The following is a 19684-nucleotide window of genomic DNA, read 5'->3' as shown; positions in this document are numbered from 1 at the left end:
AGCCTTCTCTTTATTTCCAGAGTGGGTCAGATTTGTTTGGGTCACTCAGAGGAGGGTGATACAGGTGCTGATTGTGGTATTCAGGGGGTAACATCTGAATAAAATAGGAAAGAGCACCAGAAAATGTCTAAAACAGTGCTCTCCAAAATGAACCTCAGAGATAAAATATTAGAGGTTCTTTATATACTAAATTGTTAAATTTGTTTAAATTTACATTTTTGAGGAAATTTTTTTATAAAACACATACTACATTAGTAGTATTTATATTTTAAAATTGTTTGAGTTTATTTTATTATTTTGCTTCTTAGGGCTGCACATGCAGCATATGGAAGTTACCAGACTAGGGGTTAAATCGGAGCCTCAGCTGCCAACCTACAGCTCATGGCAATGCTGGATCCTTAACCAACTGAGCGAGGCCAAGGATCAAACCTGCATCCCCATGGATACTAGTTGTGTTTGTAACCCACTGATCCACAACAGGAACTCCCATTAGTAGTATTTAGATACTGGGGTAGGTGTTTATTTTTTAAACCAATTAACAATTTTTAACCAAAGCAATTGACAACTATCCTGAAAGACTGTAGATTTGGTTTCTAAGCTTGAATCTCCTACTGACTAGCTTGACACATTTAGGCAACTTCTCCTCACTAGAGCCTCAGTTTTCTTATGTGCAAAATATTGGACTGAGCTAGACTAAAGATTCTAGGGAGTATCCAATCTTGGCCTTCTCTGAGTATAATAATCCACTCTTTCATGATTTTGAGCCCAAGACAGAGTCAAAAAGAGTAGGTTTAAGCACTGGCATCTTACTGGATGCTTTGTCCCTCAGTCACCTGTCCTAGGTCCCTTCTTTCTCCACCCCCACCTCCTTCACCTAGTCTAGACAGGCAGATGCTCTCTTATATAAGCCTAGCTGATCTACTTGAAATTCTTTTTTTTTTTTTTTTTTTTTTTTTTTGCTATTTCTTTGGGCCGCTCCCTCGGCATATGGAGGTTCCCAGGCTAGGGGTCGAATCGGAGCTGTAGCCACCAGCCTATGCCAAAGGCACAGCAACGCAGGATCTGAGCCGCGTCTGCGACCTACACCACAGCTCACGGCAACGCCGGATCGTTAACCCACTGAGCAAGGGCAGGGACCGAACCCACCACCTCATGGTTCCTAGTCGGATTCCTTAACCACTGTGCCACGATGGGAACTCCTTGAAATTCTTTTGTTACAAACACAACAACTTTTCCTGCAGACACAGACCTAATGCTCTCCTTCCTGGGTCCTGGGGGTGGGTCTGACTTCTCTTCTCTTGTTTCCCCCCTGGCAGCCTACGTTTAGATGTTGCATACCTCTTTCTGAAGTCTTTAACAACACAGTCTGAGGGAAGCCAGCTCAGCCAGTTTGAGTCCCCTGGGGCCTAATCACTAGTGAATGCTCGATGACCACTCCTGTTCATCTACCACACACCATGTCTTTTGGAAACCTCCGACTGTTCTGGACTTTGTCAGGAGAAACATGACCACTATCAGGAAACACTGCTGACAAGGACCAGAAATGCTGCTAAGTGCCTTGGCCAATGCCTTTTCTCTTTCAGGGAGCCAAAGAGCAGAGGGAAACCAGTAAGCCACTAGAAACCATCTTTCACTTTCTGATGGGCTGTTTAAATGCAAATTCCAGAGTTCCCGTTGTGGTGCAGTGGAAACAAATCCGAGGTTGCAGGTTCGATCCCTGGCCTTGCTCAGTGAGTTAAGGATCCAGCGTTGCCGTGAGCTGTGGTGTAGGTCACAGATGCAGCTTGGATCCCATGTTGCTGTGGCTGTGGCATAGGCCAGCAGCTAGCCTGGGAACCTCCATATGCCATGGTTGCAGCCTTAAAAATCAAATAAATAAATAAATAAATGCAGATTCCCCTTTTGGGCTTTAGGGACCCCCAGGAGAATATTATACTCTCTTTGGAATTGCCTGCCAAGGCTACAGTCTCTGCAAGCCTATGTCCTTGGGTGGGCAGGCTCAGTAGACTTCAAGGTGGTTTAAGTCGATTGAAATATATTCATTTTTCCTGTCCCTTCTCCAGATATAGGAGAAGGTCACAGTGCGCCTTACTAAATGCTGTTCCTGTTCTTAGCACCTTAGAGCAGATGGTCACATTTAAGACAACATTAGAACCATTAGTTCCAACCTATCTCCTCCTCCGCTCCTCCCCCCACCTACAATCCTCCTTCCCCCACAAGATTTTAACGCGACATCTGTCAAATGGATAAAAAAATTACTTTCTTTTCTTCTCTCTGCCTTGCCCACCCACCCTCTGGCTGTGGTGTTGATGAGTATAGAGTTATGCATGTGGGAGGCACGGAGGACAGATTCTTCATGTAGTTCTAGCCCCCTCCTCCTACCCTTTTGTAAACCTAGAGAAGCCCCACCCCCACCCCTTGGAGGGAACCCCAAGGCTGGCCTTCAAGTTACAGGCCAGAAAAAGTTAAGGCTTCCAGAGCTGGTCCCAGTGGAATTATGTAGAGAAACTCAAGAACCCAGGTGCAGAGTCCAAGATAGGTCTTGGTCACCTCAGGGATTTGGGCTGTTTGAGCCCCCTGCCCATCCACTACACTTCCCATGGTCATCTTTAAAGTTATAAAAGCAAAAAGAGACCCCACTGGGTGCCTGGAACTTAGTACCCTCAGCAAGTCCAAGAAAGGCATGATGCTCAGAGCAGGAATATTTTGGTGATAGAACATAGTCTGATTCAAGAGACAGGTAGAAGTCAGGGTAACTTCCGTCTTGGGCTGACATACTTCTGACTCAGCTCATGGAGAGAGCATTGCTGAGTCAATTTATTTTATTTTATTTTTTATCTCTTTTTTTTTTCTGGTCACCCCTGTGGCATATGGAAGTTCCCAGGCCAGGGATCAAATCTGAGCCGGAGCTACAACCTATGCTACAGTTGCAGTAACGGTGAATCCTTATCCCACTGCACTAGGCTAGGGATTGAACCAGTGCCTCCACAGAGACAGGCCAGATCATTAACTCACTATGCCACAGCGGGAACTTCTGAGTCAATTTTTCTTTTCCTAATAATTTTTCTCCTAGAATATTGGAAACTGACTTGGGTAGATTGAACAGAGCTCTAGGAAATTGCTAAGAGATTGTAATGTAGAGAGATGCTCCAGGACTCAGGAAAGGATTTTCCATTAGGGTCATTGGGGGCCTCAGTACTGAAAGTCAGGGTGGAAGTGGGAGTGGGGATACAGGTAAAGATAGCTTCTCAAGGCAGACTGGGAAAATCTTCCTAGATAAACCACTTGTAATTCCTTAGCTTGCCTGGAAGCCGACACAAGAAGGAGAAGACAGGAGACAGGGTTTCAGAGATTTTGGTTTCTTCTGAATGGTCCAGTAGAGTAAAAGGAAATTCTTATACTTCAAGCTCTAGCTCTAGAAAGTTAAAAAGACACTTGGGCTCAGTATATATGATTCAGAATCACTTGGGCTGCCTACTGAAAACGTTGGGGCAATTCTGAGCGGAAGGTCTATGGAGCACAAATTGAGAATCTGGTGTAATGAATCAGAGGCGCCTGTGTGTTGCCCCCAAATCCAACTTGAAAATTACTACTGTTTCCAAGATGTTTTGAAGATATAAGCTGATGCTTATCATATTGGGAGCTATTCTGGTGTGGGAAACTTCTCCAGCCAAGAGTATCGTGGGTGGTATTCTAAAAATACTTCTCTGATCTGTGCAATCCTTGGCCCATTTGGCTACGTTTTCTCTATAGGACTTACTCCTCCAACACAACCAAACTCTTAACATCATGAACTTTGGGGAAGTAGCTGGATCTCACTTGAGAAAGTCCTGGCCCCATTAAGTTGAGCTGGTGGCCAGAGTTTCATACCAGAAGAGTCCACTGCTAAGGTCTAGACTAAACAAGCAACTTCCCTTGCTTCTTATGTTTGGTCGCCATTACATCTGAGATCACTTTGTAACTTCTTTTGGGAGAGGTCCAGAAAGGCAGAAAGGTGTTATCCCTTGTCACTAGCCTGTAATGAATGAGAAAATGTCCTGGATCGCTTCAGACCTTAAGATGCTTGTCTAGGTTTCCAAAGCTTTTAAAAGGCTGACAGGTGTGAGTTGGCTTGTGATGTACTGGCCTCTAGATCAGGTGGTCTCTCTTACTCTTGCTGAGCCTGACTTGCATCTAGGCTTACCTTTCAAATCATCCATTCCAGCTGGGCTTCGGGTCTGCCAGATGTGGCTGAAGCCAACCTTCATTTTATTAAACTGAAAAATGGATGGTTCAATGGCATGTTGAAGGCAACCAGTGCCTAATGACTCACAAATTATATGCCCAAACTAGGAAAAAGATGATCATATCATGAAAAACAACAATATTGCATTTCCTATTGTGGCTTGGCTGGTTAAGAACCCTACATGATGTCTGTGAACATACAGGTTCAATCCCTGGACTCTCTCAGTGGGTTAAGGATCCAGCATTGCCACAAGCTGCACTTGGATCTGGCATTGCTGTGGCTGTGGTGTAGGCTGGCAGCTGCAGCTCCAATTCAATCCCTAGCCTAGGAACTTCCATATGCCTCATGTGTGGCCGTAAAAAGAAAAATGAACATGACAATATTGCATACTTCCTTTCAGTACATTTAGAGCCGTAATCACTTGAATGTTATTAATTATTCTACTCAGAAATGAAATTATTTGGTTATGGGTGAAAGGCAATACCCAGAATAAAGTTGAAACTAGCTCAGTGTGAACTATTAAGTCATAAGGAAAAGAAAAGGCAATTCTTATGATTTTAAAAAATATCTATAGCATTTCTTTCTTTCTTTCCTTCTTTCTTTCTTTCTTTCTTTCTTTCTTTCTTTCTTTCTTTCTTTCTTTCTTTTTTGTCTCTTTGGGTCTACACTCACGGCATTCCCAGGCTAGGGGTTGAATCGGAGCTACAGTTGCCGGCTTACACCACAGCCACAGCAACACAGGATCTGAGCCTCTTCTGGGACCTACACCACAGCTCATGGCAATGTCAGATCCTTAACCCACTGAGTGAGGCCAGGGATCAAACCAGTGTCCTCATGGATACTAGTTGGGTCTTTAACCTCTGAGCCACAGTGGGAACTCCTATAGTGTTTTTTTTTTTCTTATATGACATGGCTTCTTTCCCTGATGACTACTGAGCACCTGTGAAGGTCTTCATCAGAAACTAGCCCACTTCAGGAGCCACTTGTCCATAAATCCTAGGAGCAAGGGTTGGCCTGAAGGCTACCTTTTACATTATTATGCAAACAATTTCTCTGACCCCATAGAATATTCTGCAACCTAACAGAGATGCCAACTCTGTTGTTGTGATCTTCCTCATATCTTGCCTGGTTTTAGGTAGGGGTTTGGGCATAGAGCTTTAGACAGAGGCTAAAAACAATGTTGTTCATTATAGACTAAGCAGATGTTTTAGATCTCTGTGCACTAGCGTGCACTCTGGTTGTTTGGAGAAAAACACTCTGGTTGACAACTTGAATAACTCCACATTGTCTAGTACCTTGTCTTCTACCTAGGTGGAAGTTAGTGAAAGAGGCAAGGGAAAGAAGATTCAAGCTGGGGTTATCAGGAACAGAATTAAGAAGCAGCTGGGCCAAGATCATACAGCAAGGAAGAAGCAGTCTAGATCTACTGTCCCTACACTTAACCATCGCTAAGGGAATGGATGGATCAGAGGCACAGAGGTAGAAGTGCATCTGCCTGCAAGAGACTCCATTTGACCAAAGTGGAAGGTCCCTGCCAGGTTCAAGACAAGGTTTGGATACATAGGTGGGGCTAGAGAGCTTCGATAGATTGACAGTGGGGAGTTACTTAGGCTTTTTGAGCATGGGTAGTGGCACCAGCAAAAAAGTTTTGAGAAGTGCATTATTAAGGAGTAGTTTGGGAAAGAGAGATACCTGTGGGCAGCAGGAAGATCAGTTGCTAAGGGCCAGGCATAATATAAGACATTGAAAAAGAAGATAATGGGTCATAGCTGGGAAAGAGATATGTGGAAGAAAGAAAGAGCAGGCTGAGCAGAGTTATCAGAAATGGGATAAATAAGGAAGGAAGGGAGTGGGTTTTACATATGTCTTATTGGAGGCAGTAGCAGGCCATCCAGGAAAATGTGGAATAGGCAGTTGGAAATATTGGACTGGAGGTAGCGAGAGCTTATGTCATGAGAAAGATGATTTATCTGAGGAGCTACATGGAGAGAACAAAGAGTAAATGTCCCCATTGACTTTTGAGTGGGGCAGTCAAGGGGTAAAGTAGAAAACCAATTCTTCAGTTTTCTCAGCCTGTTTGGCTTGTGTTTTAATGTGTCACTAACAATGCTTGAGTGAGTTATATTCAAGAATGGACTAGTCAGTGCCAAATTCTCATTTTCCTGAGTAGAGAGCAATAAAAGCATCCTATTGAGCACAGAGATGGGTGAGAAGAAACAAGCTGCAATAATGAGATTCCTGTCCTTTGTAAAGCTCTAGTGTTATCCTCAATAGAAAGCCAGAGCTTAAGGGGACTTGAGAGGTCATCTGGTTCAAGGCTGAAACTGGAGACAGGTAAAGGGATCTATCCAAGGTGATTCAGTGAGTTACTGGCAGAGCTTCTTCCAATAGCTAGTTTTTTGGTACCTCCCAGCTGTTGTTGAAACAGTCTGGCTCACACCTTTCCAGAAAAGTGGAAGATTATTGTCCTTGAACACTTTGGGCAAGATAACCAGACTGTTTACAAGGCCATATTAAAATGACATCTGTTTTATTCAGGAGAGAGCATAAAATGTCAGCCTATTTTAGATGTGCTTAAAGGGAAGAAAGGAAAGTATTTTGCTCTTTTCCATGCATAGCTGTTGAGGGAGGGGACCTTCTGAGAGGATAGGGGCAGGTACCAACTGAGAAAACCTTATGGAATGGTGAAACCCCCTCATGCCCCTCATTATTCTGTTATGAAGTTTCTCTGAAGGCAGGCCTGGCTTGCCCACTTTCATGACAGTTGGCACATTTGCTATTCTGTAGAGCACTTTTTAAAAAACCTTTCCCTCTTCTGTTTCTTGCCATTAAAAATTTAGTATTTCTGGCAGCCACCAGACTAAGTAAACAACTATTTTGGGAATGGTACTGTTCAGCAAGAGGGCAAGAATATAAAGAGGAAGATAAGTGGTATAACTCTGGAAAACGAGATGAGGGTATAGTTCTATTGGTTGTTTGTTTGTTTGTTTTTCCCATATTGGCAACATACAAAAATACTCATTCTCAGACTTCAACCACTGAAGAAGGCCTTGTAGACAGGCAGGGAGCCCAAACTGTGGGGTGGCCTGGGGATCTTTGGGAGAATGAGGCATCATAAAAGGCATGGTCAAAGCCTAGACTGGAAGGGTCCTCTAGGGCAGTGGTTCAGCTAGTGTGATCCCTGAACCAGCAGCATAGGCATCCCCTGGGAACTTGTTTGAAGTGCAAGTTCTCAAGCTCCATTTAAGACCTACTGAATGAGAGACTCATGGGGCCTAGCAATCTGTTTTAACAAGCCCTCCATGGGGTTGAGAACTACTGAGGTCATTCACGGGGTGATTTGGTCTTCTTAGAGAGATAAATCAGCTAGGAGCCCTCTTTCCCTGCTTTTTTGACAGGCAGCTTTGGGGATTGGCAGAAGCAGAGTTATACAATAAGGTCAACTAAAGATTCAAATCTGCTCTACCACCTACTAACTGGTTGACAATCGGCTACTTAGTTAACTTCACAGGTCATCAACAATAAAAATGGCAATGTTAATGCTGACCTTGGAGAGCCATAGAATCACAAAAGAAAACCCTTACCCAATGCCTGGTATAGGTTTTCAACAAATGTGAGTTTCTCTTCTTCCTTCCTTTTTTTCCTCCCTGTTTTACTTTCTTCCCCCCCTTTTTCCTTGCCTTCTTTCTTTCCCCCAAAATGGCCCACTGGCCACTCCAAATTAGCAGGAGACACGTGCCTCATTTTTGATCAAAAACCAGCCTAAGAGATCAAACTCCCAATGCTATAAGGTATAGTAATCATATTTCCAGGTTAAAGGTCAGAACACATGGGTCTGATAATAGATGTATCTATTTGTAGGACAATGGTTAGAATATTTGAAATTAGGACTGCTGGGAAATCTAGATAAAAATTAATTGGATCTCATTTCTTCTTTAAGAATTATATTATGACCCTTCTCCCTCTCTGTGTTCTTATTTTTGTCCAAAAGTGTCTTTGGTTTGGAGGTGCAGAAGACTGCATCCCACTCACTGGCAAGTCTGAGCAAGAACCAACCTATATTTACTCCTGTACCTGAAATGTCCTGAGGATTGGGAATTATTTTATTTGAAGTCACATTAGCGCTGTCCCAAGGCTAAGAGCTATTTGGGTACCTTGCTGGAGTAACCCAATTCTATTTTCTGGCTTTATTTTGGGCTTGAAGGTTGGAGAAGTAGGGACATTTGGAAAGTGGGGTGGGGAGGGGTAAAGCCAGTTATAAACAATAAATAAAGAATTTAACCCTTGGTATAGCCACTCCCAAATGGACATTTCTTGGCTTTCTTCCTCTTATAGCCAGCTCTGTACTATTTGATAATTTGATCAGCTTCCTGCTGCTTGAAACTTATCCTTGGCTTTTGCAAGATTGCACCCCTTAGTATCCTAATTATGTGCTGACAGCTCAATTTTGGTTTGTTTCCCTGGCTCCTCCTCTCTTCTTTACTTCTCATTATTGCTGTTTTGTATGTTTCTGGCCTTCTTTCTTGGCACTTTCTTCCAGGGAAAACTTCCTTGGTTTCCACAATTTCTTCTGGGCCATTGACTCCCAAACCTGTATAACTATCTCCCTGATCTCTCTTGAACATCAGATCTACCCTCATGTCCTACTGGCTGCCAACATTCAACACATTAAAGAGAAAATTTGTCATCTCTCCTCCCCCACCCTGCTCCAAAAGCAGCATTCCCTTGTAACTTACTACCCCCATGCTTTAATGATCACACTTAGGATTGAATTCCTTCCACCAAATCAATTTTGACCTCCTCCTTTCCCTCAAATGATATTTAAGAACCTTAAAATAGGACTCCAGACTACCTTTCCAGCTGTCCTTCCCTCCCACTCTTCCCTAGCCCTTTCCCAATTCTACTAACTTCCATCAAATTTTCCAGAGCTTTCACATCTGAGACTTTATTTAATCTCATACCTCTGCTTCACATGCTTTACCCCTTCCCTTCTCTGTTACAATCCTACCCATTATTTAAGTCCTATCTTCAGGGTCCCACAAAACTATTCTAGAGCCCAATAGCTACACAAACTCCTTCCTCTGAAGTCTTGAAGTAGGCCAGCACATACCTACCAGTCACTGTACTAGGTACTATATATCCAATGCTCAGCTCATCTTCTCTACAGTTCTGACTGTGAGGCAGATAATATTATCCCCATTTTGCATATGAAGAAACTGAAACCAAAAGTTGTATAGCTTGAAAGTCTTGTCCTTGGCTTTTGTAACATTGCAATCCTTGGTTTCCTAATTGTATGTTGACAGTTCCAGTTTGGTTTATTTAACTGGATCCTCTTGTATGCTTCACCTCCCATTGTCACTGCTACTTTTGAAAATAGCAAAGCACAGACTCGAAGCTAGATTGACTTGTCCTTAACTACCTTTGGATACTGCTTGAAGGGTATTCACTGTTGGTACCCAAAGGTGAGGACTTGGGGTGAAGACTGGCTAAATTACAGTAAGCAGATCCCTGCACACACTGGGATCTCATTCAGTGAATGTTGGGTGGACAATGGATTAGCAAAGTCATATTTATAAAAAATTGTAGCAAATTAAAAGTCAATCTTCTACACAGAGTGGAGATTTGAAACCAATTTCCAGCCCAAATTTAGTTTAGTTTTAAAACATCTCAGAGGACAGAGGAAGAATATCCCCTTATTCCTGCTTGCATTTGTGACTAGAGAATACCAGAGCCCTATACAGCTACCAGCCCCCTTCTGGATTAGCCTTCCTCTCATCTGCACACACATCTGTCAACTCTTGGTTTAGTGTCTTATAGCTTATGACTCAGGTGGGAGCATAGAATTATCCTTACTTAAGAGATGAAGAAACTGAGACTCAGAGGCAGCATAGTTTATAAGAGCAGAGATTCTTTAGTTTATAAGAGCCAGATCATGCCTACATTCAAATTATGGCTTCAGTATTTATTGGCCATGTAAATGTGGGCAAATTTTTTAATATCTCTGAACTTCAGTTTTCTCATCTATAAGATAGGAATGATAATAGTATTTCCTCAAAGGGCCGCAATGAGGATTAAATGAGTTGGTGTGTATAAAGTGCTTAGAATAGTGTTTGGCATATTTTAAGTGCTCTATATTAGCTAATAATTATCATTTTTATCATTATGCCTTTAGCAATTAGTAGAACAAGGCCTTAAATCCAGGTGTTCTTTTTCTATGTCTATCTACGGTGTTATGTTTGAGGAAAAAAATGGTCCAGGAGGCTGGCCACCTGGTTTCCATGGGAAAGTCACTCCTGCTATTTTATTATATATCTGCTCTGTAAAATGAAAGATTAAGGGTTATGATCTTTGAAATGCTGTCCAGTTCTGTCATTGATTCCAAGTAGGCCCTAACAGCAAGCTTGTCATTTGGTCACACTGGGTCCTGTCTAGCTATTGGCTTTGTACAGGATATACCTTGGCTTTGTGATGTCAGGGCCCAGGCAAGTACTTGGATTAAATTGGGATAAGAGCGAGCAAATTGCTACTGGGAGCTGCCAAGGAAAGAGTCCCTAAAAAGAGACTGACTGCATTGTGGCAAGAGTGTAGCAGTAGAACCAGCCAGACCTGGGCCTAGGGGAATTCAAGCAGCATCAAGATATAGTGCTGTGTTGGTATTTGATGCCAAGGTACTCTTTTGACCCTGGGTACAAAGTCAATGATATAACTTTAAACTATAGGCCCTCATGGTACTCTGAGTTGCAGCTGTATGTGCTTATTGAGTTCTAGAAACACCCAGTTGATACCCATCTTTGGCAGGAGAGAGGAAAATTCTCTATAAATACTTATTTCATTGAGGCCAATGGCCAGCAATTGTTCTTCTCCACCAAGGCTGGAACAAGAAAAAATTGACTTTAAGTGTAATTGGCAAAAAGCAAGCTCAACATAAAATGAATCTCCTTTTAGGCAGGAGCACCAGTTACAGAAGGTGGCTGTCCCAATCATCTTTTGAGTTCTTATAAAATAGGAGCCATATGGTTTATGATATTATAAATAGAGTTATATGAGTTCATTATAGCTAATTAGTAGATATTGGTTGTATGGTACAATAGGTATTAGTGCATATGCAGTCATAAGACTGAGCTCCGTAATTTATTACTTGTGTGATTGGTCAAAGGACTAGTTCACCTCTCTGAGCCTCAGTTTCCTCATCTTTAAAGCATGAGTAATAGTGAGACCCAGCTCATTCAGTATGGATTAGTTGATGCAGTTGATGTGTGAAAACACCTTGTAAACATTAAAACATGAGGTACTTGAAAGATGGTATTATAAAAGGTCCTATTTGAAATCTCTTTTGTATCCATACTGAGGAACTCTCTGCCTTCTATAGAAGGCACAATGGCTAGAACCCTGAGCCATAAAAGGATGCCTCAGTCAGGAGCTACCAGCAGATTGCCTTAACAAAGTCAAATGATCAATATGTGGTTTTTTTTTCATGTGTATGTGAGGTAGCGTGCATTAATATCATGACCATAGGGTTATTCTCTGGCTGGTATGTGTGAGAGGATACATATTCCATATTCTGTCTCTGTTGTCTTTGAATTTCTTTGACTTTGGTCTTGTGGAGCCATGATTGCCTTGGGATCCTTTCTCAAAGTAGGCTGATGGAAAAGTTAACTTCTAAAGGACATGTTCAGAAATTCAGTACTGGGGAGAGAATATTTGAGTCCTTTGCCTGACAGACCATATCTTCTCTATTCTGGAATGTTTTCCTCCAAATTCCAGTAAGATTGATGACATAAAGGCTGGAACCAGTTAGGGGAAAAAAGAGAACAGATAACACAGTGGTCAGGATGGTAGCCAGACAGAGACAGACTATTCCCCCATATGCATCCTAGTCACTGTGCTTAGATGAGTGTCATGAACATATGTCTGTGTGTTTGTGTGGCAGTGACATAGATGTCTGCCTGCTGCTGTGTGGAGCAAAGTCCTGATGGCCGCAAAGTCTAATGACTTAGATAAGAGTCTATGCGCAGCCCTTGCCTTGCTGAGTGATCCTAAACTTATTCCTTAACTTTCTTATAGCTCAGTCTTGCTATCTACCAAATGCAGAAGTCAACCTAGATCCCCTGTGTATCCCACAGGGTGAAGTAATTTACTGAGTGAATCTGTGATTGGGTTGAATATTTTGGGATCAAGGCATCACAGAATGCCATATATTTTCATATCCATGAACCCATGATCTCTCTGGATAGCATCATGTGTGGGTGAGAACAGGAGGTTACAAAGCTGGGTTCCATTATGTGTGAGGAATGTCGTGGTATATGGGGGTGGGGTGCTGTGGGGTTAAAAATGTATCACTAACTCTCAATTGGTCAGTTATAAGGAGGAGGAGGGAATGGGGAGGAGCACAGAGAATTTAGAGCTGATACACTCAAGCCTCACTTTAGCCATTGGTTTCAGACTCTCCATCCATTCCAGATGCAGGAATGCCTTGAAGCCCCCAAGGAGAGATGGACTGAAGCTTTTCCTTCTCTAGAGGAGGAGCTCATGAGTAGGGATACAAGCATGGGGCTTATGTAGTCCATATGCACATTCTGGATCTTTCTACCCACTGGCTAATGTAGAGTTGATAGTATTATTTGTCTTGTGACCCAGTGGATCTTGCTCTCCCAGTGCCATCTTCCTCACTCTCACCCTTTACCACTAGTATGTGAGTTTTTCTATAAGTAGTAGAGCTTTTGGGGGGTGGAGGGAAATAAAGAGCTAGATGTATGGACTGAACACATTCTTATTTTGTCTCTTAAGCTGATCACTGGAGATTCCATCGTTAGTGCTGAGGCAGTATGGGATCACGTCACCATGGCCAACCGGGAGTTGGCATTTAAAGCTGGCGACGTCATCAAAGTCTTGGATGCTTCCAACAAGGATTGGTGGTGGGGCCAGATCGACGATGAGGAGGGATGGTTTCCTGCCAGCTTTGTGAGGGTGAGTGTCAGCCTTCACTCTCCTCTCATGTCTCCTTGGCTGCTTGTCCCTGCCTTTCCCTTCCCCAGCCTCTATTCTCCTTCTCATTCCCTTCCTTGTGGCTCCTCACATTTTCCCCATGTTTTTGGTTTGCTATCCAGAATCTGTCTTCCTTTAATCTTTGCCCTTTTAATTTTGAGACTTTTCCTTTTTCTCTTGTTTATATTAACAGTCCCCACCTCCTGCCTCCCACTTCTACCTGCCGTGACTTTTAACAACAACAACAACAAAGGCATTTTGGGCCTTGATGGTTTTTGAAGACCCTCGTAACTTTATATTGCTGTGAACTTTCATATTTCTTATATCTCTTTTATGCTTTCTTTATTTTCCTCGCCTTCTCTTTTTTATCCTTTCTTTTTATAGATATATTCCCACCCTCTTCCTCCCCTCTCCACTCATCTCTGCTTCCTTTGCCTCCTTTTTGTCGTTTAGGGAAGTGTGAACACTCCTGCATGTGGTCTCAAGATTGTCTACAGCTGTTAATGTAAGACTCTGGGCTCCCTAATCCTCTCAGAGCTGGAGTTTTAATGATTGAAAATCTTACTCTTTGCAAGGGAGTCAGGTGGCTGGGATCAAAGATGTGCTGAAGGTGTGAAGCAGACATCTTGATGGGGCTTGTAAGGCCTTAGCCCTTTTGACATTGTACCATAAAGACCTTGCCTTTAAAAGAAGCAGCTCTTTAGAAAGGGCTCCTTATCAGTTTCTGCTTCCTCTGGGTCACCAATTAACAAGATGCTGATGGGGGAAAAGCACTGGCTTGATGTCCCAGCTCTTGGCCTTCCTTGGAGTTATGAGCTCTGATTTTCCTCATATGCAAAATGGTGTTGGCAATTATTTCATGCCAGGGGATGTCACAGTGAATTAAATAATGTACGTTAAAAGAGATTTGTGGCAGTACAAGTACCAAAGCCACAACAGTGTCTTATGATCATCATCCACAGCCCATCATCTTTTGTTAGTTCCTTTGGTTAAGAGAAGACTGAGGTCCTGACCTCAAACAAAAGATCAGAGTGGCTTGGGCCCTTGGAGAATGAAGGGCCTCAGGATAATAATGATAGCAGTGTGACATGAGGGAAGGAGCAGGACATTTGGAATCAAATAATCTGAGATGCAGATGCAGTCTAAGCTTTACTACCCCCTAGCTCTATGGCTTTTGGCAAGACTTTTATTTCCTGAGCCTCATTTCCTCATCTGAAAAATGAGGATGACAGACTTTTTATTAGGATTAAATGAGATCGCTGTGTGAGTAAAGTGCACAGTTCTTTGCACATTGAGCATACTTGGCAAATGGTAACTTGCTTTATCATCATTGTTATCTTCAACATCATCGTCACTACCTTATTAGCTTCAAGAAGCTCTATGTAGGAGTTCCCACTGTGGCATAGTGTGTTAAGAATCCAGCCGCAACAGCTTGGGTGGCTGTGGAGGTATAGATTTGATCCCCAGCCTGGTGCAGTGGGTTAAGGATCTGGTGTTCCTGCAGCTGTGGTGTAGATTGCAGCTGTGGCTTGAATTCATTCCCTAGCCTGGAAACTTCCATATGCCGTGGGTGTGGCCATTTAAGAAAAAAGAAAAGAAAGTCTGTGTATCAATGTATCAGGGTTGGCCATGGTGATTGAAAGAGGCCTTCCTTGGAGGGCTGCAAATGTAGGAAGCACTATTATCCAGTTGGAACAAGTTAGGTGAGGGTACTGCTCAAAAGCAAAGCGGTGGGCAAAATGTCCTCTCATCCTCTCTCTCCTGGAAGTCTCCTAATGGACTATTGAATCTGTTTTCTTTACATATGTGGCATCTTTCATCAGAGTCTCCAAATGCCATGTGTCCCAGCTCAGCTTTTCTGGTTGATGTATTAGTCCCAGGGGTAGTTAGAAAGAGCACATCAATAGCCATGAGCCTTTGGAACTAGCCTGAGACCTTGTGCACAGACAGATTATGTGTCTTGTCCTCTTTAAAAGAAGGATTAAAACTGTATCCGGTGACAATCACAGGCAAATCCACATGTATTTCACCTTCAGTGACATGTCATTTTTATAATAAATAGTAATTCAAGGGATGGGACAAAATATTAAACAAGGCAGAATGACTCCAGGAGGAAAATGACAGAGGTGGTCTTTAGAATATCAGTGAACTGGCACTGATGCTCCTACATCTAAGGCCAGGAGAAATGTTCCTCCAAGCACACAACCCCAGTATCACTTGGGTGAGCTGAAGCTGACATTCCAGAAGACCACTGTCTGGCCCAGGCATGCATGTTATAGAGTCTAGACTAGTGGTTCTCAATCCTGGCTGCACAATGAAGTAATTCACCTGAGTAGCTTAAAAAAAGCCCAAACACTAAACCCCAGTTTCTAGGTTAGTTAAATCAGAATCTTTGATGTTGAGAATGATTTGGCCTAGACTAGCACAGCCCAATAGAAATATAATGTGAGATACAAATGTAAGCCACAAATATAATTTAAAATTTAAAATTTTTCTAGTAACCACACTTTAAAAATTTTAAAATATAGGTGAAGTTAATGTAATATATTCTATTTCCTTCAATATATCCAAAATATTATGGTATAATATCATATATATTATCACTGTAACATTTATAATAGTATATTTTACTAAGTCTTTGAAATATGGTGTGTACTCTGTATGCATCTCAGTTCACACTGGTCACATTTCAAGTGTTCATTATCCATATTTGGCTAGTTGCTACTATATCAGATTGTATAAATATAGACTGAGGACTGTGACAGCAGACCAGGAACATTAATGAGAGAGCCTAAATCACAAGTTAGATCTCCAATAATCTTTTATTACACCAGCATTTACTCTTTGAGGAACAAAGGTAGTATTCCGTGTTGCCTCAGATTATATTCAGAATGAGCATTTGAGCCTTTTGTTTGCTTGTTTAAATATTAGTTGAATGGTCTTCAGAGTACCATAGAACCTTAGGAACCTGTCGTTGTAGTGCCACCAGTAAAAATAAATGGGGTTAGACAGTTTCATGAATGATGTGAACACTGGCTCCAAGGTAGACCTTTCAGTTCTCATGAATGAGTATTTAATGTGCAGGTTTACATTTCTGGTAAGATTGTGTGTAATTCAAAGAATTGAATGATGGAGGTTGTAGAGATTCTTTTCTAGCAGATATTCTAAAATTGAATTGCTATCTCCATTCTTCTACATTGATTTTGGTTGAGTCTAGAATGATTTTGTGGAAATAGTGCTGCCTATATTAGAAAATGAGAGACCTGAGTTCTGATTTTGGCTTTCCTAAACATTTGCATATGATCATGGGCCTTTATTTTCTCCTTATCTCTAAAGCATTTTCTATAATCTCTTCAAGCTCTGAAATGTCTAGGTAGGACATTGAGATGAGTCACACTTAACTATTGAATCTTCATCAGTACTGATGTTATTGGTAGGTAGATGGGTGATTTCCTGGGATGCTGTACCTCAGTATTGTAGGGTAGTTGCCTCATTTATCCAGACTCACCCTGACCTAAGATTTAGTAGCGTCTTGAGAACATAATCCTTAGGTTACTAGGCATATAATATGAAAATGTAATGGCGAAGTAGACATTCCTCTTAACTCTATACCAACTGGACACCTCTGTGGATCATTGGACCAAATTTATCACTGACATAGTGGAGCATCATTGGACCAAATTTGTCAGTGACATGGTGGAGCATCTCTGTCTCCATAGTGGAGCTTCTCCGGAGTAGAAGTCTCACTGTTGAGTGAACATTCCAGCCGTAGGGTATATAATCCAGGGTGTTAGTGCTATTCTGTCCACGCTAGCCCTACCTGTTGTTAGTTGGGTTTAAACCAAGTGTGGAATCAGAGTAACCTCAGTTCTGCTAAGTATGAAGCTTGAGCAGCTTTCTGTGCATCTTTGAAGTTCAGTTTTCCTCCTTGTAAAATGGGAGTAATCTATGGTCTTATGAAAATCCTGAGGTAACCTGAGATAGGCTGGATACGTGTAAATAGGAAGTGTGATACCATTCTAGCTGCTGTGGAAGAAATTGTTGGGTTTATGTTTCTTCTACACAGTTGCATATCTGTCTTTCTTATCATTCAGAATTTCATTCTGTATGTACATACAAGTATCTGTGCATGTTCTCAGAGTCTCTTCCTTCTGTGCTGTGGGCATGGCTTCACAAGAGCAATGTGGGAGTTGATTTACCTTCCCAGAAATTGGTCAGGTTAAGTGAATTACAGTTTGCTGAACATCAGTTCTATCTAATTGCTGACATCTTCAGCTTCTTTCCTGGGCTGATTTCCCCTCTGGGAGCTGAGAGTAGACTTCTGGGATATGATTGTGTCATTTTTTAAAATCTTTTTAGGGCCACACCTGCAGCATATGGAAGTTCCCAGGCTAGGGATCGAATCAGAGCTGCAGCTGCCAGCCTACACCACAGCCACTGCAATGCCAGATCTGAACTGCCTGTGTGGCCTACGCCATAGCTTGTGGCAATGCCAGATTCTTAACCCACTGAGTGAGGCCAGGATCGAACATGCATCCTCATGGATACTAGTCGGGTTCTTAACCCACTGAGCCAACTCAGGGAACTGAGGGAACTGAGCCAATTCAGGGAACTCCTGAATGTGTCTTTAAGTAGAAAATCCCGTCCCTGTGATGACCCTCCTTTCATATGCTGGGCTCTTACCTCCAAATCATTGAGGTCCGTCTATTTTATCGCCATGTAAAATTGGCCTTTGTTCTGACTTTGGGTCATAGCCTGGGGACAGGCTTGCTGCCCACTTGAAGTCAGGCTCTGTACAGAACACATGACAACCTGCTATTGGTGGCGATAGGTGAGGCCTGCATGACAAGTATGGGTTTGCTTAGAAAGTAAAGAGCCTACTCAGATGCCATCAGCATATATTTTACTTATTTCTTCAAATTCTAGATTTACCTGGTTTCTGGCCTGCCTGGATGCAGGGGATGAAATGATGAGCTACTCAATTCATTTCTATAATTCCTTACAGTTGTACTGATCAGATGTCACAGAAACTAAACCTCTCCTGTTCATAGGGGAGCCCACTGCTCCAGAATGTTACTTGGTTTTTAATTATATAGTGTCTCTTTTTGGTTGCACCTGGGAATGTTTTAACCTGTTTTAACCTGAATGAAATCCTGGACTCACAGAGCTAGAAAGACCTATCTTGGCCAGGACTAGTAGAATTAGATGTTTACAGGTCTAGGCAGTTAACTACATGAGTAAAGCAGTCTGAAACTATAGTAAATAAGAGCCTGCGTCCAATTGGGAAATCTAAAGTGAGCAAAAGTGACTATGATGGTTCTCAATGGTGGAGTAGGGCATAGAAAGGAGGGAAATCCAGTGAGCTCAGGTCTTCCTTTTTTTTTTTTAAGAAAAAAAATCAGCCAATTTTTTCAAGAAAAAAAACTTCTAATTTTTTTCAAGAAAAAAATCCAGTTCCTTTAAGAAAAGCCAGGAATTGGATTTTATATAAAAGTCTCCATATTTTAAAAATGTTGACCAGTAATTCACATGTTTTAAAAGAAACACTATGAAGAATAAACTGAACATATATCATTAGGGTAACTTGTAACCTTGGTTCTCAGCTTGTGACCACTGGTTAGCCTAATTTCCTTGTTGTATAAATCCTGAAGAAACATAGGCCAAGAGAATGGAAGTGACTTTCGTATGCATGTAGGGAATGAGTGACAAAGCCAGAACTTGACCCAGGCCTCCTGAATCTTCCTTACAACAAGTCATTAAAGTCTTTGTCTAATAAAGTGTCTGGACTTCCTCAAGCATGGTTTGTGTCCATTTATTTATTTTTTTCCTATGAATGGGGCCATAATTTCCTGTTTATTGCCTTGTAATTTGTTGTTGTTGTCATTGAAAATTGGGCATTTTGAATATTATTGTGTGATAACTCCGGAAATCAGATTCTCCTCTTTCCCTAGGGTTTGCTGTTATTTGTTGAGGGATGCAGTTGTCCATTTGTGTACTAAGTCCTCCAAACACTTTTTTTTTTTACAAAGACTACATTACTTGTCATGTGTAGTCATGAAAGTATCTATTCCATTATGTCATTGGTCAGCCAGTGACCTGGCTGAGATTGCTCTTAGATATCTGGAGCCAAAACAAACTACTGTCCTGCTCTTTGCAACTTGGCTTAGAGCTGGGGCATTCCTTCAACAGGAATCCAGGCTGCCCATAACTATACCTTTCTCTTACTCTTCTGGTTGTATTGGAACCTGCAGATCCTTCAGAAGTGCAAACCTACAATTCGCTCGGGCTTTTTCAGAGCAGATTTTTCTGGTCCAAGGCATGCGTATTGCACTCTGATTTCCTAAGAATTTACAGTGGCCCTTCTGGGTCTCTATTCTCCCAGGAATTTTTTTTCTCAGTCTCTTCCTGTGCGATTGGATCCAGATCCATTTGCTGCTTTTCCCTTCTTCTATCCCTTGCCCTGGGTGGACATGG

General features: G+C 42.0%; 1 protein-coding gene across 11 annotated transcripts in view; it reads left to right on the top strand.

The window, feature by feature from the left end:
• ARHGEF9 (Cdc42 guanine nucleotide exchange factor 9) overlaps window positions 1-19684 on the top strand; it is a 418109-nt gene that overhangs the window by 290911 nt on the left and 107514 nt on the right. For 7 of the 11 annotated variants that reach the window (XM_021080634.1, XM_021080633.1, XM_021080635.1 and 4 more), the window contains one exon: window positions 13013-13192. The exons of the other annotated variants lie outside the window; for them this stretch is intronic. In XM_021080634.1, coding sequence (XP_020936293.1) covers window positions 13013-13192 — 180 coding nt within the window. The remainder of the gene's footprint in view (window positions 1-13012; window positions 13193-19684) is intronic. 11 annotated transcript variants of the gene reach the window in all.

This window comes from Sus scrofa, chromosome X (genome assembly GCF_000003025.6).
Source record: "Sus scrofa isolate TJ Tabasco breed Duroc chromosome X, Sscrofa11.1, whole genome shotgun sequence".
In the NCBI taxonomy this organism is placed as follows: domain Eukaryota; kingdom Metazoa; phylum Chordata; class Mammalia; order Artiodactyla; family Suidae; genus Sus; species Sus scrofa.
Note: the sequence above shows the minus strand (reverse complement) of the source record. Positions and strands in the feature narration are given on the sequence as shown.